General features: G+C 44.8%; 1 protein-coding gene across 1 annotated transcript in view; it reads right to left on the bottom strand.

Annotated features, from left to right (window-relative positions):
* LOC122746387 (short transient receptor potential channel 2-like) overlaps window positions 1-20,429 on the bottom strand; it is a 30,034-nt gene that overhangs the window by 6,740 nt on the left and 2,865 nt on the right. The window contains exons 3-8 of the mRNA XM_043991955.1: window positions 18,195-18,401; window positions 12,339-12,503; window positions 7,712-7,886; window positions 6,161-6,361; window positions 4,297-4,459; window positions 3,058-3,150 (exon numbers count right to left, since the gene is read on the bottom strand). Coding sequence (XP_043847890.1) covers window positions 3,058-3,150; window positions 4,297-4,459; window positions 6,161-6,361; window positions 7,712-7,886; window positions 12,339-12,503; window positions 18,195-18,401 — 1,004 coding nt within the window. The remainder of the gene's footprint in view (window positions 1-3,057; window positions 3,151-4,296; window positions 4,460-6,160; window positions 6,362-7,711; window positions 7,887-12,338; window positions 12,504-18,194; window positions 18,402-20,429) is intronic.

The following is a 20,429-nucleotide window of genomic DNA, read 5'->3' as shown; positions in this document are numbered from 1 at the left end:
AATCTGGCTTCAGACACTTGACACTAGCTGTGTGATCCTGGACAAGTCACTTAACCTTCACTGCCCTGCCAAAATAAACAAACAAACAAAACTATAGATCAGTGATCTTGACTTAAATTTCTGAGAAAATTCTAGAACAAATCATTAAAGAGATGGTTGGTGAACACCTAAAAAGGCAAGCAGTAATTACAAAGACTCAGCATGGTTTCAAGGATTGGTCATGCCAGACTTAACTTCATTTCATTTTTTTTTTAAAGGGTTACTAAACTGGTAGATAGAGGGAATGCTATTAGACATCATTCACCTAGACTTTGGTACAGTTTTTTTGGAAAGTATCTCATACTATTCTTTTTTTTTTTTTTTTAGTGAGGCAATTGGGTTAAGTGACTTGCCCAGGGTCACACAGCTAGTCAGTGTTAAGTGTCTGAGGCCGGATTTGAACTCAGGTACTCCTGACTCCAGGGCTGGTGCTCTATCCACTGCGCCATCTAGCTGTCCCCTCATACTATTCTTATGGAGAAAATAGTTAAGGACTAGAAGATAATGCAGTTAGATGGATGGACACCAAGAGTACTTGATAATGACTAATGTCAATATGTCAGGAGTTCTTCATTGGAATATCTCCGGTGCCTAGCACAGAACTTGGCACACAGTAGGTACTTGATAAATGCATATTGACAGGATGATTGAATACCCCAGAAATCTGTGCTTGGCTGTGCAGTTGGACATTTTTATCAATGACTTGAATAAAGGCATAGGTGCCAGGGTATCCTGGATATAGCTGAACCTGACTTGTTTTTTAAATTTTCAGTGTGAGCATTTATACTTTGGAAGTCAGCAAATGTCTCACATCAGGGCTTGATTTATTGTTTTGTTGGTTGTCTAGGCTTAAGAAAGTGAAAGAGAAAATATTAATAATACAGATTAAACTTAAAAGTGTATCATGAATAAAAGGTTGGATTTTTTTCTTTCCCAGAGAGCTGGTTGTTAAATATTTACTAGCATTCCACTGCATAGAGAGTGAGGATCCAAAAGGATTTTGACAGGATAGAAAGCATTAGACTGACTCTAGCATAATGAAATCCACTTGGGATTAGTGTAAAGTCTTATACTTGGGTCCAAAAAACAATCACATTCATGAGTGTGACACAGGGGAGGCATGGTTTGACTGCAGTTGTTATGCAAAAGACCTGTGGGTTTTAGTTAGCATTGAGATATCACAGCTGAAAACTGCATTAAGAGAAGCACAATCCCTGGGAAGAAAGGTGACGGTCTCATCATACTCTACCCCTGTTGGACCTCATCTGGAGCACTTTGTTTAGTTCTGGGCACCATAGTTTAAGAAGGACATTGAATAGTAGGAAAATTTCTAGAGGAGGCAATCAGGATAGTTTAGGAACTTGTGAGTTTGTCATATAAGGAACAGTTAAATGAAGTGTGTGTGTGTGTGTGTGTGTGTGTGTGTGCGCGCGCGCGCGCGTGTGTGACACATCATAGCTGCCTCCAAGTACATGAAGGACTGTCATGTGGAGGAAAGTTTAGACTTGCTCTTTGTCCCCAGAGGGAAAAATCAAGAATAAGAGGTCTAAATTGAAATAAGGCAAATCTTTTTTTTTTTTTTTTTAGTGAGGCAATTGGGGTTAAGTGACTTGCCCAGGGTCACACAGCTAGTGAGTGTTAAGTGTCTGAGGCCGGATTTGAACCCAGGTACTCCTGACTCCAGGGCCGGTGCTCTATCCACTGCGCCACCTAGCTGCCCCAATAAGGCAAATCTAAACTTGACATCAGGGGAAAAACACCCTAATGTTTCAAGCTATCCCTAAGCCAATGGGAGGTGGTTGAAAGTTGTAAAGCAGAAGCTGGATGACCACCAGTAGGGTATGTTATAGTGGGATTCCCTACACATGAGTTGTACCACATGCCTACGGAAGCACCTTCCAACTCTCAGATTCTGTGGTCTCCTGATTCTGACTCTGAATAGCCCCTTTAAAAGTGCACTCTTGGGGGCAGCCATCTGGTGCAGTGGATAGAGCACCAGCCCTGGAGTCAGGAGTACCTGAGTTCAAATCCGGCCTCAGACACTTAACACTCACTAGCTGTGTGACCCTGGGCAAGTCACTTAACCCCAATTGCCTCACTTAAAAAACAAACAAACAAACAAACAAACCTCTCCCCCCCCCCAAAAAAAGTGCACTCATGGTTCAGAGTGGATGGAGACAAGGAAAGAGGGAAGTGGGTGTTAGGAAAAGGCACCTAGGAAGCAATGGCATCAGCAGGAGAAGCATGAAGGATTCTGAAATGGCAGATTTTGTGGGCCAAGGAGCGACCAGGCTCGAGGGGATCTGATTGGGGTTTGAGGATTAGGGAAAGTTTAGAAAGCAAAAGAAGGTAAAAATCCTGAGGTCCCTGGGATAACAAGAAGAGAAGTTGGTGCTCCCAGGCCATCGGGCCACTGAGGTCTGAGGTACAGGGTGGAATTCTGTGTGACCTGAGCTCTGTCCTACTTCCTCCATGCCCAGGGTTTTCCTAAGAGGCTCTGAGAGCTGTCCTCTCTTATCCTGAAGGTGAATGAATGCATAGGTCCGCACCCTCAGGGTGTTAATAGAGAACAAGTCTATGGCCCTTAGAGAAAGTCAGGCACCAATAAACAGACGAGGGAGGAATTTAGGGTTGGGTTGGGGGGAATGGGAGCTTCCCCTGGGCCCTAGATCACATTTCCCAGGTAACTACAAGCTTTGCCCGGCCATAAATATCACAAAGATTTAGAACTGACAGGGATCTTTGAGATGAATAAAATCCAATTTCTTCATTTTACACATGAAGAAACTGAGGCACAAAGAGATAGAATGATTTGACCAAGATCATAAGCCAGTCCTGCTTGTTGAACTGATCACATCCCTTCCCCAGCCCTTCCTCTACCTCCTGCCTGGCACTTCCTCATCCTTGGTCCCTGACCTTTCTTTTGGTATGACTTTAGGAAGCCTGCCCCCTTTCCTAGGCTATGCCCTCACCTCTGGACACTTCCTACCCCATCCCCAAAGCCTCCAGCCCACATACTTGCCCAGCCTCTCTGTCTCCTGGTAGGGCACATAGATGTTGTTGAGGCCACAAAGAAAGGCTGTCAGGATGATCATAAGGATGAACATGAACCTGTAGGAAGGATGGAGAAGGGGCAGACATGTGATAATAGACTCTAAGAGAAGTCAGGCTTTGGTCAAGGAGGGCCCTTGGCTTCTTTTTCTTGTCCTTTCCCCTCATCTCCATCCCCAACACCATCCTCAGTCTCTGGGAGAAGAGGCATGCCAGGAGGGACCAGAGTGGGTAGAATGTTGGTTAAGTAAGAATACTCAACTACAGCTCCAGTTTAGTGTCAGGATAAGTGATGATGGGATTGGAGTGAGGGCAAAGGTCAGGGATAGGTTCAAAATGATGAGTAGAATGGGTTAAGGGTTGGGGTTCCGGTCAGAGTAAGGTTCAGAATGAATTGTTAAAGTCAGGATGGAATTGGGGTGAGGGCTCAATTGAAGGTCACCTTCAGGAGGACAGGGTGGGGGTAGATGAGAGTTCAGATAAAGGTTAATGTCTGGGTAGAGGTGAGAATAGAATTGGGATGACTCAGGGTCAACATAAGGTATCTCATGGATCCCTTGTCAGGGGAAGGCTTGGGTTATAATTGGGACAGGGCTTCTTCTTATTTATGTCAGGGACCCCTTTGTCAGTCTGCTGAGGTCTATGGGCTCTTTCTCAGAATAAGGTTTTTTAAGCAATTGAAAGAAATATTAAATTTCCAATTGCAGTTAGTAAAAATAAAGATGTAGTTTTTTCCTATTCTATTTTACAGATTCCCTGGGGTCCATGGACTATTGCAGTTTAAAAACTTCTGAACTAGGGTGATAGGATAAGGTCAGAATCAGTGTTAAAGTCATGGAAAGGTTAAGATAGAAGAGGAAATTCCAAAATTCATTTTCCTGCTCAGACTGGATTTAATGCCTTCTGAAGTTCCTGCCAACATAGAGATTTGGGGATTCCATTATTTTTAGAATGCAGTCAAGGTCACTGTTAAAGTCAAGATGTGGACTGAGGGCAGGTTTCAGATTATAGTTTGGGTAAGGGTTAAAACCAGAGTTATGCTCTTCCATGACGGGAGGAGAGCTGGTGGGGAGGCAGGCCAGGGCAAATGACCAGGTCTTCCCAAGACAATGGAGTTTGATGGAAGTCACCAGGAAGAGCTTATTTCCCCCTCTCCTGCATGGAGTCCTGAAGAGCCCAGGGAACTGAGTTAGAGACCGCCCTTACCGGATCATGTCATCAATCATCTTGCCAATGGAGATCTGCAGGGTGCCCAGAGACTCATGGGCAGGCAGGATGTAGGCCAGGCGGGTGAAGCTCAGCATGCTGGTGATGGCAAACAGAACTTCAGCCACAAATTGGGGGTCCTCTGTGCGCCACTCACTGCGCTCTGTTCAAGGGGAGATGTAGAATGGTAGCAGGTCAGGATTCCCCAATACCACCCTAGGGATTAGAATGACATTCTCTGGCTCTAGGAGGGGTGATGGATTAACCCACCTATTTTACAGGGTGTTTGCTAGAGCCTTCCCTGTAGAACTGTCTGGCAAACTACTTATGGGCGCTTTGAGCTCCAGAATGGTTACTCTCTTCCTCACCTGTCAGCCACACTTAATTTCCTTTCCTTTCCCTCTTCTCACTGATCCCTTATCTTGTCTTAACAATTTGTTTTATTAACCTAATCCTGTTTTTATTGACTTCATCTTACTGTCTAGAGCTTTATACATATTATCTCATCTTCACAACAATCATGGGCAATAGGTTCTATTATTATCCCCATTTTACACATGAGGAAACTTGGGCAATCAGAGGTTAAGTGACTCATTCAAGTTTACACAGTTATTAAGTGTCTGAGACCAGATTTGAACATGGGTCTTACTGACTTCAGGTCTTTCTCTCTATCCACTGGGTCACCTAGCTACTAATATGCAATGATCTTTAAGTCTAGCCCATCAGTTTCCAGCACTAAATATAGAAATCAGAAAGATCTGACTTCAAATCCTGCCTCACATTTACTAGCTGTATGACTAGTTACTTATTTTCCCTGATCTCCAGCCTTCTCATATATAAAATGGGGGACAATAACAGCACCAACCTATCAGAATCAAAGGCAATAATAGATGTAAAATACTTAAATTTTAAATCTAGAAATGTCAGGTGTTGTTGCCATTATTATCATTATTTTCTGGCTGGAGAGACTTAAAGTTGAGAGGGTGGGCCAGAGAGGTTTTAAGAGGTGGGAACATCATGTGGTAGCAGCACATCATATTGCAAAACTGTTGTGGATCTAGGGGGTAGAGATCATAGGGTGGGGTGTCATTAAGCTAGGGAGGCCTAGAGATAACTGGTTAAGGGCATAATGAGTCTATGAAGACCTTGGAGAGCTAGGGACCCCAGGGTAGGGAGGCTGTGGGCTAGGGAAAGGGTCAGAGCACCACTGTCTATTAAGAAAATAGAGGGGGCAGCTAGGTGGCACAGTGGATAAAGCACAGACCCTGGATTCAGGAGGACCTGAGTTCAAATATGGCCTCAGACACTTGACACTTACTAGCTGTGTGACCCTGGACAAGTCACTTAACCCTCATTGCACCACCCCCCAAAAAAAATTTTTTTAAAAGAAAAGAAAATAGAATTCTTATGAGGAAACCCGGGAATAAGATAGAGGAGAGGCCTGGTAGAAAGCATCTTAGAAATCACAGGGTACTTGCTTGACTCTGTTACAAGGGTTTTTTCTTTCTTTTTTTCAATGAGGGGAAAGTGAGAGGGAGAGAAAATAGATTTTGTTCACTGAGAAACTAAAATAACATTTTAATTTACAGGGTCAGGGCATAGTAAGATTTCAAGCTTTGGAGGGCTTAGAGATCACAGGGTGAAGGAACTGGGGGTCTGGGAAATGACAGGGTGGGAAAACTGGGGGGTTGGGAAGACACTGAAGAGCTGAGATATTGCAGGGTAGAGGCCTTGTGGGATTCAGAAGGCTCCTGGAAGACTTAATAGTTGCCAAGGAGGGAATGTTTGGGAATTGGGGGCTTGGGAGTCAAGAAGTCGGGGTCCTGGAACAAAGGGAGTAATAGCTTCAGGGCAGGGCACTCACCAGATGTGGTGAAGTAGCGACAGGCAGCACCGTCCGGAGCAGCCTGGCAGTGCAGCCTGGCCAATACCGCTAGAAGCACTCGGAGGGCAAAGGCAGCCAGGTACAGGGAAAGGATGACCACGTCCAGGAAGTTCCACCAGTCCAGGAAGTAGCTTCTCAGGCCCTCAATCCACACCTCCTTACATTCGAACCACAGGAAGCCTGTGGCCAGAAGCCAGGATAGCAAGAGCTCAGCCTGGGGCTCAGGTCTCTCCCCAGGGTGGGATCCCTCATAGAACCAGAGACTTTCTGATTTGGAAGAGACCTTAGAGATTCTTTATTCTGTTCCAACCCCGTTTACAGAGGGGGAAAACACCCAAAGCCCAGAGATAGAAAGGGACTTGTCTGTGGTTGCAGTTAGCATCTCTAGTTTCCCTTAAGACTCAACTCAAAGCCTACCTTTTTTTGGGGGGGGGGGAGGGGCAAGGAGGGTTAAGTGACTTGCCCAGGGTCACACAGCTAGTAAGTGTCAAGTGTCTGAGGCTGGATTTGAACTCAAGTCCTCCTGAATCCAGGGCTGGTGCCAGTTCCCCCAACCACTAGGACCTTCCTTCCCTCTGAGATTACTTCCACTTTTCTATATAGATATAAGTATACCTATATCATCTTGTATGTACATAGTTTTTTGCATTAGAATGTGACCTCCTTGAGGGCAGGTACTGTGTTTTTGCCTTTCTTTGTATCCTGAGTGCTTAGCACAGTGCCTGGCCCATAAGCCCTTAATAAATGCTTGTTAACTTGACTTGACTTGATTTGGCCTTTCTTGACCCCTGCAGCTTCTAGAAACTCCTAGAATTACTTTGTATTTACTGTGTAAATATTTTGTGCTTAATTATATGTGTACATGTTGCAACTACCCCTAACATTCCCCTTCATGAAACCGTAAGTTCCTTGAGGGCAGGAATTGTTTCAGTTTTATCTTTGTATCCTGGTAGGTGTTTAATAATAAATGTTGATTTGTTTAATTGAAATGTCAGAACCAAAACTCAAACTCAGGTCCTCTGATACTCTTTCCATTCATTACAAAATGCTGCCTAACTTCATCGGCTACCATGAAGGGATTGCCTCTGGGACCCAGAAAGGGGAGTTAGTGGACAGAGCACTGGATTTAGAGTTGAAGGACGCTGGTTTAAATGCCCACTCTGCTGCTTACTACCTGTGTGATCTTGAGCAAGTCACTTCACTTTTCTGACAGTTTTTACATCTGTAAAATGAGGGGAGTGAACTAGATGTGCTAAAAATAAAACATCCTGGTCTAAATCCTATGAAATTCTTTTAAAGGTATAGAGCGAATGTAAGGGATAGAGGAAGGCTGAGGCTCACAGGTTGAGTATGCTTAGCTTAGAGAAGACTCAGGGAAACCATGATTACTTTTTTGTCTCATCAAGGATATCTTGGGGAAGAGTGACATTGTTCTGGGTCACCCCCGAGGGTCCCTGAGCTGAGGTCCCCATACAGGGTGAGGGATCTCCAGCCATGGGGACCCTTCCCTTCCCCCCTCAATGCCCATACCTGCAACCCAGATCATGTGCAGTGAGTTTTCCCAGACACTCTGGCTGCGACCCTTGAAGGTACCCAGCTGAGTCTCCATGACCAGTGACTCTCCCAGCAGAAAGATGAGGAACCATAGGTAGGAGGCTGAGTGTAGAAGAAATTTTAGCACTGGGATCTTCAGCAGACGACCCAGCTGCAGGGAGAGGAGTAACTGTGAGCCTTCTCAACCCAGCAATTGATCTCTTATCTCCTTCAGAATTCTTTAACTATACCAGCCAACAGTGATCTCCTATAGACTTAAGAATATGTCATAGAAACCAACCCAACTCAACCCAATCCAGCATAACTCTATCCGAACCAATGCAATCCAACACAACCCAACTCAACCCCTTCCAACCTGACCCAACCCAATTCATCCTATCCCAACTCAACCTCATATCGGCCCAACTCAACCCAATTGAACCTAACTCAACCTAAGCCAGACCAATCCACCAACCCACTCACCAAGTACAGTAGACTAGACTTGGAATCAGAAGATCTGTGTTCAAGTCCTAGCTCTGACGCTTCTTATCTATGTTACCTTGGTAAGTCACTTTACCTCCATGAGTTTCCCAACACCCCTGTTCCTTTATTATTATTATTTTTAAATCACCTACCTTCAGAGACCATCTATTTTTATATAGGAATCCCCTTTAAAACATAATCAATAAATGGTCGTCCAACCTTCTACTGAAGATGTCTCAGGAAGCCCACTTCTTCCAGGTAGCTCATTCTACTTTGAGATAACTTTAATTATCGGGGATGTTTTCCTCCTATTAAGTCTAAATCTGCCCTCTGTACAAATCTCTCCTTCCCATACCCCACCCACATAAATTTCTCCTCTGAGGTCAAGCATAATAAATCTAATCCCTCTTTGTTTTTTGTTTTTTTTTTTTTTAAGTGAGGCAATTGGGGTTAAGTGACTTGCCCAGGGTCACACAGCTAGTAAGTGTTAAGTGTCTGAGGCCGGATTTGAACTCAGGTACTCCTGAATCCAGGGCCGGTGCTTTATCCACTGTGCCACCTAGCCACCCCAATCTAATCCCTCTTTCATGGGACAGTCCTTACATACTTAAACATAATTATCCTGTCTTCCTACCAAGTCTAAATACCAACAGTTTCTTCAAGCATATCTCCTATGAGCATGCAACCTGACATGATAGGGGCTTTTTTGGGGGGCTCACATTGTTATACTGATGTCTATAATAAAAATGATAATGATGAGAACCACTAAAATAGGTGCTGACATTATCCCCATTTTACAATTGAGGAAACTGAGGCAGAGGTTAAATGACTTGTCCAAGGTCACACAACTTGTAAGTGTCTGAAAGCTGGATTTGAACTTAGGTTTTCCTGATTACAGGCCCAACCATAAACTTCAATATCTAACTGCTTCAGTATTGAGTTTATATAAGGTCCCAGCTTCAGGCTCTAGTCCTAGTTCCTGTTCTTAGCCAAACTCTAAAGCTGGTGAAGTTTGTCTTCAGTTCTATCAGCCTTTCATCTTGTACCCTTTAGACTGGGAGCTGGGAGAGTAGGGACTGTCTTTTACCTTTCTTTGCAGCCCCAGCATTTAGCACAGTGCCTGCATGGTAAGCACTTAATAAAAACTAATTGTTTGACTTTTTCTCCTCCACCTCTTCCATGAAGAGCCTGCCTGCTCTGTCCTCCCTTTGCTCTTTGATCCAGCTCTTAGAAAAGCCACAGAGACTCCTCACACTGAGTAGTGACGATAGATTTCAATAAGATCCCTCTCTGGGGGATTTGCCTTTTAAGGAGTAAAAACCCCTGGACAAAGACTTGAGGCTTTAGTGGTAGAGTTTCTCAACAGCGACCTTCCACCAGCTGGGACCCAAGTAATACACCTCTACCCATCCCATTTCCCAGGATGGTCCAGATTTTCTCCATCATTTATTTTAGGAATATTTGTTGGGCTTCTACCATGTGCTGGGTGCTCTAGGGAAGATAGAAGGAAGGGCAGGCAGTGGTAAGCATATTATGAGTAAAAGGAAGGAATTGAACTAGATAATCTCTAAGGTCTCTTCAGAGTATAAATCCTGATATCCATTTCTGGCCCTCAGGGAACTCATGGTCTAGTTAAGGAGACAGAACTTAAAAAGTCAAGTAAACCCAGGTTACTTATGCTAAGGGTCCCATGAGAGGCATGAACTGTAAGTGCTATGGGAGAGTTTGGGGTGTTCTAAAGAGCCCTCTGGTCTTAGAATCAAAATGCCTAGGTTGAGGCCAAATCTTACTAGCCATTTGGCCCTAGGTTAATTCCTTTACCCCTTTAATTCTCAGTTTTACCCTTTGTAAAACAGGAATGGTAAGAGGAAAGTATCATATCTGAACTGCAAAGGCTTCTGGGGAAGTGACAGGAGGCATCTTGTACTAGGTAGGCTAAATCACCACTAACAATCTAAATACCACTTCTTCTCAGATGCTGTTGGAGAGATAGCCCAGGAACCAGAAACCAAGAGCCCTGTTAATTGCTGTGTCCCCAAGCCACTAACTTTGGTACCAGCCTGGACCCCACAGCCATTTTCCAGGGGAGCAACCCTTCTGGAGGCAGGGTTTGCCATCCCTGCAGCCACCAACACCTACTATCAGCCAATTGCCACGCACAATCAGGGAAGCCCATCAGCCCCAGGAATAGTAATGCCTGCCTTCCCCCATGCCACCAATCCTGTCACCAGCCTGAACCCTGCAGATATTCTCCAGAGGAGCAACCCTTGTGGAGATGTAGCCTCATCTGGAGCTAGCTACCATCAGCCACGGACCAAATGTCTATGGACGAGATAAGTAAACCTTAAGAGTATTCCTTCTCCCTTTATCCCACACCCATCCCCAGACCACCCATCCTGTTGCCAGCCAGGGGGAGAAGCCCTTGTGGAGATGCTCCCTGTAAATTGCTTCTGCAGGGTCTGTAGCCCCTGCCTCAACCTTCCTTAGCAGCCACAGCTACTTAAGACCAGACAAGAAAGGTCTCCCTACCAAGATTCTTGGCCCAGTCAAAGGGTTCAACTTCAGAAATAGATATGGTTGATTTATCAATGGAAATGGCCTTCAAGAAGATGTACCAACATAAACTTTCTCACTGCATATAACTTATAGCTAAAGCCTCTTATCTATGTTTTCTCCACCAAATGGAATGTGAGAGCAGGGACAGTCCTCCTCTATTTGCACCCCCAGTGACTCTCACAGTGTTTTATACATAGCAAGTACTTAATTAATGCTTTTTCACGAATTTCATTCATTGGGATAAATGTGAGTTATCATCAATAAGCATTTGCTAAGTATTTATTATATGCCAGGCATCATGCTAAGCTCTGGAGATGCAAAGAGAGACAAAAACACATTCCTTGCTCTCATTACCCTTCTCATGGAAACTGATTGTTGGCATTCTGAGGAAGTTGATTTGTAAACCTTAGAGTTCTGCAGAAATGGAAGCTACTGTTTTTAGTTTACAAGGGGGAGATCAGAATGGGCAAAGTAATCAAAGAGGGCTTTCTGAAGGAGGTGAGACCTGGGCTGCATTCTGAAGGCCAGAAAGAACATAGTGCTGAGTATCGAGCAGGTCCCTAATGAGAGGGACATAGAGATATGACCCTCCACTGAGATGGAAAGTGTCCCCCTCCCCCCCGCCCCCGCTTCGGCCTAGTGATCTGATCTCAAAGTCTTAAAGCCCCTTAGAGCCCCCTATTTCTCTCTCTCACTCTGTTTTTTCTTTAGAGAGAGGCAATAATGGGAAGCTACTATCCCCCTTTCTAAATATAGGCATATCAACTTAAAAATTGTTTCATAGGGTCTGCACTGAGATATGATGCAGATATGATAAATTGTTGCTGAAATGGGAAATTTTGCTGAACCCCTGAGGTTGGGGCACTCTGACCCAGGAGAGAGACTTATCGCTGAACAACCCAGGAGAAAGATTTATTGCTGAACATATAGTATTAACCCAATTACCGCATTTTGCTCAAATTAGATGTCTGTAAAGAGTATAAAAACTGCTTGGTTTCCTAATCTCGGTGTGTCACACCTCTTGGTTGTCCCAGTGAGTGTGGTACACCTTTCTTTCGAAAGAAATAAAATCAGTGCTTTGGCCTCCTTTCTCCTCGAGTCTCTATTACAGGGGTCAGTGGGTGTACTTCCCATCCCACTCACTAATGACCAGTAGAAAGAGCACTGACGGGGGCAGCTAGGTGACACAGTGGATAAAGCACCGGCCCTGGATTCAGGAGTACCTGAGTTCAAATCCGGCCTCAGACACTTGACACTTACTAGCTGTGTGACCCTGGGCAAGTCACTTAACCCCCATTGCCCCGTAAAAAAAAAAAAAAAGAAAGAAAGAGCACTGACCTTGGAGAAACGGGACCTGAGTTCAAGTCCTAGGTTGGTCATTTAAAGTGACTATAGACATGTAAATTAGCCTCTGCAGGCCTCAGTTTCCTCATCTGTAAAATGAGGGGGGGGGTTCTGTTTTTAGCTTTAGGTCTATGATCCGATGACCCTTTGTTGAACTGACTTACCTGGAACTGCTTACCTGACTTACCTGGAACAGAAGGGAAAGGAGTGGAGGACAATGGGAGGGGATAAGGGCACCTACCCTTGACTTGGGTGCCAGCCAGTAGCCCAGGCACAGGAAGGGCATGGTGAGGAAGATGATGAAGGAGACAAACAGCTTCCAGGCCGTGGTACTGCCCCTCCAGCCAGCTAGGTTTCCACACCAGATGGAGGATAGGACCTGCTGGCAGATGGGGTGGGCTACAAACTGAGCAGAGATAGGAGAGTGAGGAGGTGGCTTGGGTCATCCCCACTATGACCCTACCTCAGGCTGGCCCCTCTGCTCCCTGAGGCTGTCCTTTGACTCTAAACCCCAAGTGGCCTAAAGGGAAAGAGGGGAAGAGGTCAGAGAAGCCTAGGGACTGTGGCTTAGGGTGTTGTTAATGGGATAGAAGGACTTGGGGTAGAGGAAGAAGGCCTGAGGCTGATAAACTGGTGGGGTCTGAACTTAAGTGGGGTCAGTAACAGCAGAAGGGCTAGGCTGAGACTTTAGGCACTTAATGGTTTTGGAACTCAGTTTCCTTGTCTTTAAAATGAGGGGCTTAAAACTGTGGTTAAGAAATATAAGGAGGGGGCAGCTAGGAGACACAGTGGATAAAGCACTGGCCCTGGATTCAGGAGGACCTGTGTTCAAATCCAGCCTCAGACACTTGACACTTACTAGTTATGTGACCCTGGGCAAGTCACTTAACCCCAACTGCCTCACAAAAAAGAAAGAAATATAAGGAGTTCAAAAAAGTTTGAGAAGATTTAAGTGAATTGATGCAGAGTGAAATAAGCAGAATCAGGAAAATAATATACACAATGACTAAAACAATGTAAACAAAGAACAACAAAACAGAATATTATTTAGTGACCATAATTAATCCTGAGATGATGAGAAGATACTTCTTCCTCCATTCATCACAGAGGTGGGGAAGGAACTATGGGTGTTGAATATTATGTCTGACAAAACTGAATGAATTGTTTGATTTTGCTGAACGGATTTTTTTTTTCCTTCTTATCAAAGAAGACAGTGGGTAGGGAGAAGAAGAGATCAACTTGGAAATGAATGTGACATAAAAACAAAAAGTGTCAATCAAAAATTAAATTAAATTATATCTATTCTAGTTTCAAATCTTATAATCTTGAGTTTTAGTCAACCAACAAGCATTTATTAAGAGCTTACTATGTGCTGGGCATTGTGCTGAGTACCAAGGATACAAAGAAAGGCAAAAGATAGTTTCTCATGAGTTTAAAGAGCTCCTCTAAGTTTAAAGAGCTCCTCTAAGTGGAGAGGGAGGGGAAAGACAAAGTACAAACTAGCTATATACAGGATTGCTGGTAACTCCTCAACAAAAGGAAGACCCTGGCATTAAAGGGGAGCAGGAAAGATTTCTTATAGAAGGTGGGGTTTTAGTTGGGACTTGAAGGAAGCCAGAAGGTAGAGGATGAGGAAGAGTGTTCCAAGTATAGGGGACAACCAGTGAAAATGCTTGGACATGGGACAGCTAGGTGGCGCAGTGGATAGACTCCTGACTGGAGTCAGGAGGACCTGAGTTCAAATCCAGCCTCAGACACTTAACACTTACTAGCTGTGTGACCCTGGGCAAGTCACTTAACCCCAATTGCCTCACTAAAAAAAAAAAAAAAGAAAATGCTTGGACGTGGGAGATGGAGTGCCTTATTCAAGGAGAAGCGAGGAGGCCAGTGTCATTGTATGACAGAGTACCTGGGGTGAGTAAGGTATAAAGTGACTGAAAAGGTCAAGTTGTGATGCCAAACAGAGGATTTTGATACTGGGGGGTGAAAGGAAGGCACTGGAGTCTATTGAACAGGGGTGACATGGTCAGACTTGCTCTTTAGGAAGATCAATTTGACAAAGTGCAGGAAAGACTGGAATGGAAAGATGGCAATCTGTGGGGTATTATAGTAGTTGAGAGGTGATAAGGGCCTACACTAGGGCAGTGGCAGTGTTAGAGGAGAGAAGGAGGTATATATGAAAGATGTTTCAAACATAGAAATGATAAGACTTGGGAATAAATTGGATATGGGAGGTCCTTAGATGGTACTTAGATTGCAAGCCTGACTGGAAAGATGGTGGTATCCTCAACAGTAATAGGGAAGTTCAGAAGAGGGGAGGGTTTGGAAGAAAAGATAAGGAGTTTTGTTTTGGACATAATGAATATAAGATTTCTATGGAACATCTAGTTGGAGATATCCACTAGGTGGCTGGAATGTGAGACTGGAGTTCAGTAGAGAGGTTAGGGCTGGGAATTAGATCTGAGAATCATCTGTGTAAAGATAATACTTCAATCCATTAGAGTCAATGAGATGATCAAGATAAATAATATAGTGGGAGAAAAGGGCCCAGGACAGAGCTTTGAGACACATCCAAGGTTAGTGGGAATGACCTAGACAAAGATCCAGCAAATAAGACTGAGAAGGAGCAGTCAGGTAAGGCGGAGGAGAACAAAGAGAGAGTAGCATCATGAAAATCTAGAGAGAAGAAGATAAAGGTGATTAAAGCCTGCAGAGAAGTTAGGAGGGATGAAAACTGAGAAAAGGCTAAATTAAGAGATCATTAGGGGCAGCTAGGTGGTGCAGTGGATAGAGCACCAGCCCTGGAGTCAGGAGGACCTGAGTTCAAATCCTGCCTCAGACACTTAACACTTACTATCTGTGTGACCATGGGCAAGTCACTTAACCCCAATTGCCTCGCTAAAAAAAAAAAGAGAGAGAAAGAGAGAGAGTGATCATTAGTAACTTTGGAGAAAACTGACTGAATGACAAGATCAGAAGCCATATTCCAGAAAGTTAAGAAGAGAGCGAGAGTAAAGGAAGTGGAAACATCAATTGTAGTTAATCCTCTCAAAAAGTTCAGCCACAAAACAAGAAGTGGGGTGATTGCTATGGGGACAAGTAAGCATCTTTTGAGCATGGGGGATGTTTGTAGGAATTAAGGAAGTAGCCAACAGACAGGGAAAGGTTGAAGATAAGTGAGAGTGCGAATGATGAAGGGGGAATCTGCTGGAGAAGACAGGATGGAATGGGATGATGTGTATGTAGAGGGGTTGGTGTTGGCAAGGAAAACGGCCACCTCTCCATGTGAGAGACAGGAGTGAAGGAAAGGAAAATGGCAGAAAGCATCCAGGTCATGTTGTTGTTGTTATTTGTTTGTCATTCATTCCTTTTTTTTTTTTTTTTTTTTTTTGGCGGGGCAATGAGGGTTAAGTGACTTGCCCAGGGTCACACAGCTAGTAAGTCTCAAGTGGCTGAGGCTGGATTTGAACTCAGGTACTCCTGAATCCAGGGCCAGTGCTTTATCCACTGCGCCACCTAGCTGCCCCCGTCATTCATTCTTGAAGAGGACCATGACATCGGGGTGATGTCATTACTTCCAGTGAATTGGATTTAAGTGAAAGAGGGTTATGCAAGGTCACCAACCTCACTCTTTCCTCCAGAGCCATATGGGTATAGTGGCAAAATATAAATCAGGATGACTGGAGATGGCCCTGGATGTTTAAGGCAATTGGGGCTAAGTGACCTGTCCAGGGTTACACAGCTAGTAAGTGTTTAAGTTGAGATTTGAACTTGGGTCCTCCCAACTTTAGGGCTAGTGCTCTATCCACTTTGCCACCTAGCTGCCCCTTCCAGGTATTGTAAGATGAGGAAGGAGGGAAAAGAAAGGGCTCTCAGGAAATGGTTTCCATTTTCCCAGGGAGATATGAAGCAAGGTTCTCAGCTGAGAGGGTAGAGGGAGAGGAAGCTATGGGAGATCTGAGGAGAGATGAAAAGGTTTGGAAAAAGGGGCTGTGATGAGTGGGATGGTAAGTCAAATGGGGAAGTGTAAAATGATTGCCTTGTGACAGTGAAGGTACAGTTGAGATTATATAACAGATTTAAAGTGGATCCGGTATAGCTTCTTTGTTCCTCAGGATGTTAGTAGGAGCAAAGGCAACAGATGGCAGTAGCCTCAAGGCTTAGGCTTGGCTGGGTTAGATGATAGGATAAGGGGGCAATGAACTAGAGAGGACAGTGCAGAGGCGAACTGGTTCGTTAATGGGTCAAGACAGGGAAAGAGGAAGAATATAGTCAATCCTGGGAAAGAACTGAGTACTGGAGGAATTGGTGGTCATACCGAGAACTAAAACAAGGTTTGGGGTTGCAAGGCAGAGGGAGAGACAGAAGGATAACAGATTGTGATCAGATAAGAAAATTTCAGAGTTCAGGAACCTAGAAGTGAAACACTTGTGGATGATGACAAAAACAGAGGTACGTATGGCCATCTCTGTGTAACTGAGTCAGGGTGGAGGAGTAGGTCATGGGAAATGACCAAGTAGAGGAGTATCAATATATATGTTGATGTCCCCTAGTATAAAGGCACTGAACTCATTGAGGAAAGAAGGAAAGCATCTTAGAAGTCAGTAGACAATAACTACCAGAAATCTGATTGGGTGATAGATGTGGATTGAGTAAATCATAGAGGTGATGGTGGTAGAGAGAGCTTGGAAGTAGCAATAGGGAACAAAGAATATTCCAACTCCTCCACTTCAACCAGTGGGTCAGAGAGAACGAGTAGAAAGTGAGGCCAGTGCTGGAAAGGGTTGCCAGGGAAGCTGTGTCTTCAGGAGCCAGAGGATGGAAGAGGCGGGAAAGGAAAATAAAAAGCAAGTTTGTCACCTATGAAGCAGGCATTCCAGAAGAGCACAGCAGAAAGGGAAGGTGGCCTTGATTTGGGAAGGATGGGAATAAGGGAGCAGACAGTTGTAGGTGGAGAAATGGATTTGAATAATGACAGCCAGGGATTCAGAATCTCTGAGATGGGGGACAGCTAGATGGCGCAGTATATAAACCACTGGCCCTGGATTCAGGAGGACCTGAGTTCAAATTTGGCTTTAGACACTTGGCACTTACTAGCTGTGTGACCCTGGGCAAGTCACTTAACCCCCATTGCCCCACAAAACAAAAAACAAACAAACAAAATTTCTGAGATGGGGAAGGGATTGGCTGGTGAAAGTTTGTTAATCACTGAGTAACACATGGTGGAGTTATCGGCATTTTCAGCACTTCCGGTGAGGACAGTAGTAGAGGGAGCCAATAGAAAGGTATTTCATGGCTGGGAGTACACCTGGAATCCTGAGGAAGGCATCAGGAAAGAGCACTTGGGAAGGGGCCCTGGGAGATTCAGAGACTAGGTGAAAAGGACAAAGGAAAAAAGGCAGGATACACTGGATATGGAGGGAAGCTAGTAGCCCCAGGCCAGAAATTCTGGCGGGGGTGGGGTGGGGTGGGGTGAGGTGTGGATTCATATATGGGATCAGAGATAGGGCAGGGAGCAGAAAGAAAGCATCAATCAGCATTGAAGAAAAGTAAGAGTGAGATGGGAGCTGGGAAGACTGGAATGGGGGTGTAGGTTAAGCTGAACCTAGGTTCAGGTGTCTTAGGCACAGGGAGAGGGAACTGGGGTGAGGCAGGGTGAGGGGGAACTAAGAACAGGAAGGGGAGGCCAGGTTTGAGGGCTAGAATGGGGGACCAGAATATGGCAGAGTTGTGGGCTGCCTGGGCTAGGGTCTAAGGGTTAGAAAGGAGGATGCTGGGGGCTGCTGCTAGGGGGAAGGGGTTAGGATCTGGGCCAGGACTCAAGGTGAGTTTTCTTTCTTTCTTTCTTTTTTTTGGTGAGGCAATTGGGGTTAAGTGACTTGCTCAGGATCACACAGCTAGGAAGTGTCAAGGGTCTGAGGTCAGATTTGAACTCAGGTCCTCCTGAATCCAGGGCCGGTGCTCTATCCACTGCGCCACCTAGCTGCCTCTCAAGTTGAGTTTTGATGATGCAGGGGCTACCCCAGCCCAAGTTGGGGTCTTAGGCTGGATAGCATGAGGGAACAGAAGAATAGGGGCAGGGAGAACAGAATCTGACCCGCTTTTGGTTGTAGTTGACAGCTAGGCGCAGGCGGGCCAGGTTGGGGATTCCTTCCTCAAAGGCCTGGCCCAGGCCCTCGGCCTCAGTTTCACTGTCCTCGCCCAGGTCGTTGAGTACGGCAGTGACCTCGCTCTGGTTGCGGCACATTCCAAGCAGCTCAAATCCATAGTCCTGGCTCAGCTGCTCCAGGGCAATGTACTCCGGCTATGAGATGAGAAAGAGGATACCATGCCAGCCTGGGTCCCCCAGGACCACAGCGGCTTTGAGTCTCCTCAGCTGCTGTGCAAACTCTGAAGTGTCTCTGCTTTAACTTGAAGTCACCTCCATCCAAACCCCGTCTTTTCTGCCTTAAGCCCTTGTTCCCTCTGCCTTCAGCCTGGGTCATCTCTAACTGAACTTTGTACTGTCTTTAGCTTCACTTTCTGTTGCCGGGGACTAGGGGCCCTGGCCAAGGAAGCAGGCTATCTGGGGCATGAGGAACCACTTTTCTCTAAGCACTCCAGGGTCCTGGAGACCCTGTTCCTGGTGATCTCCATTGACAGAATTAGGTAAAAGCAACAGGCATGTTTATGGTGGAAAGGCTGTCAAGTGGAAAAATCAGTCACTAAACATTAAGTGCCTACTATGTGCCAGACACTGTGCTAAGCATTGGAAGAACTAAATGTGTCATGCTTAGCCCCAAAGGAACCAGGAACAATGGGGCAATGGTACCCACTGGAAGGATTTATCTCTGTATACAGAAAAGCTTCTTAAAACCAACCATCCAAAAGCACAATGTCTAGTCTCAGGAAAGAGTGATGGGGAACATCATTGGATACCTTCAAAAGTCGGATGGCCATTTGTCAGTAATACTGAAGAACCTTCTTCAGGTATGGATCAGTCTAGAAACTCCCTAAAGGCCCTTCAAACTCAGGAGGGCCCTTCCGTGATTTTGTGATGTTGATGACATAGCAGCATATCAAGGGTGCAGAGGGTTAGGCCTTGGTTTCTTCCTAAAAGGAGGCAGAGTTTCTTGGAAGAAAGAAAACCCTTAAAGACAGCCATGGTCTTGTGTAACCCAAGGCCCTTTTTCCAGATGAGGAGCACAGCTGGGGGTAGTGAAGAGTGGGAAGCTAAATCCCTCACAGTTCCTCTGATCGGTGGAGGGGGATATCCAGGCTAGGGTTTCTGGCTTAGAGAAATGTTATCTTTGACAGAATTTGTGGTATAGCTGAAAGTATGTGGACCAATTTTTACTCCAAAGGAATGAAGATGATACATAGCTTCCTTCTCTCCTTAGAGAAGTGGCTAACTACAGGCATGGAATGAGAAAGAGGCTGCCAGACATAGTCGATGTGTCAGTTTGTTTAATTCTACCTCAGCCTTTCAAGGGAGGGATCTGTTGCCAGGATGTGGGAGGGTTATTGGATAGGAGTATCAGTGTAAAGAAAAGCATTTTAGGGTTAGGGTTAGGGATCGCGATCCATGTATCTGAAAAACTGTCAAATGGAATAACCAATAAATCAATCAATAAGTATTTATTAAGCACCCACTATAAGTACCAGGCACTGTACGGGAAGAACTAGACACATGTGTTTATGTGTGTGGATACAAACACACATGTGTACTCCCCCATCTTGGCAACAGAACACTCCCTTGTAAGTTATATAATTAATATTTATATATAATACACATATGTGTATGCATCTATTATGATCAGATATTATATAATGTATGACATGTATACAGGGTCTCCCAAAAGTTTTAGTGCATTTTTATGCTTTAATAGCTTAATAAGCCATGATAGTTTAAATTGGCATTCCCTGTATAATATATGTGTGTGTATATATATATATACATACACACATTATATGACTATACATCTCTAATATACAATATGTATATATAATATGTATGTGTTACAGCAGAGTGCTATACTGGGACTTTGGTATTCCATATCTGGGCCTGTTACCTCTCTCTTCAAAATGGTGATAATCATTCCTGCCTTGCCCACACAGGGCTGTGGTGAAGACCAGATCAATTCACTGAATCACATCTCAGAGCTGGGGGAAGGGGCGGGGGGAGGGAGAAACCTAGGAATCTGTCCAGTCCATTCTGTACCTGAAAAGCAATCCCCTCTCTCCAACTTCCACTCAAAGCCTTCCAATGATGAAAGCCTTCAGAGGCAGCTCACTTTGGGCAACTATTTTCCTTTGTTTCCCCTCGGGCCAAGCAAAGAGCAATTCAGCTCTC

The sequence above is a fragment of the Dromiciops gliroides genome, chromosome 3 (genome assembly GCF_019393635.1).
Source record: "Dromiciops gliroides isolate mDroGli1 chromosome 3, mDroGli1.pri, whole genome shotgun sequence".
Lineage (NCBI taxonomy): Eukaryota > Metazoa > Chordata > Mammalia > Microbiotheria > Microbiotheriidae > Dromiciops > Dromiciops gliroides.
This window is presented reverse-complemented; position numbering and strand designations above follow the sequence as displayed.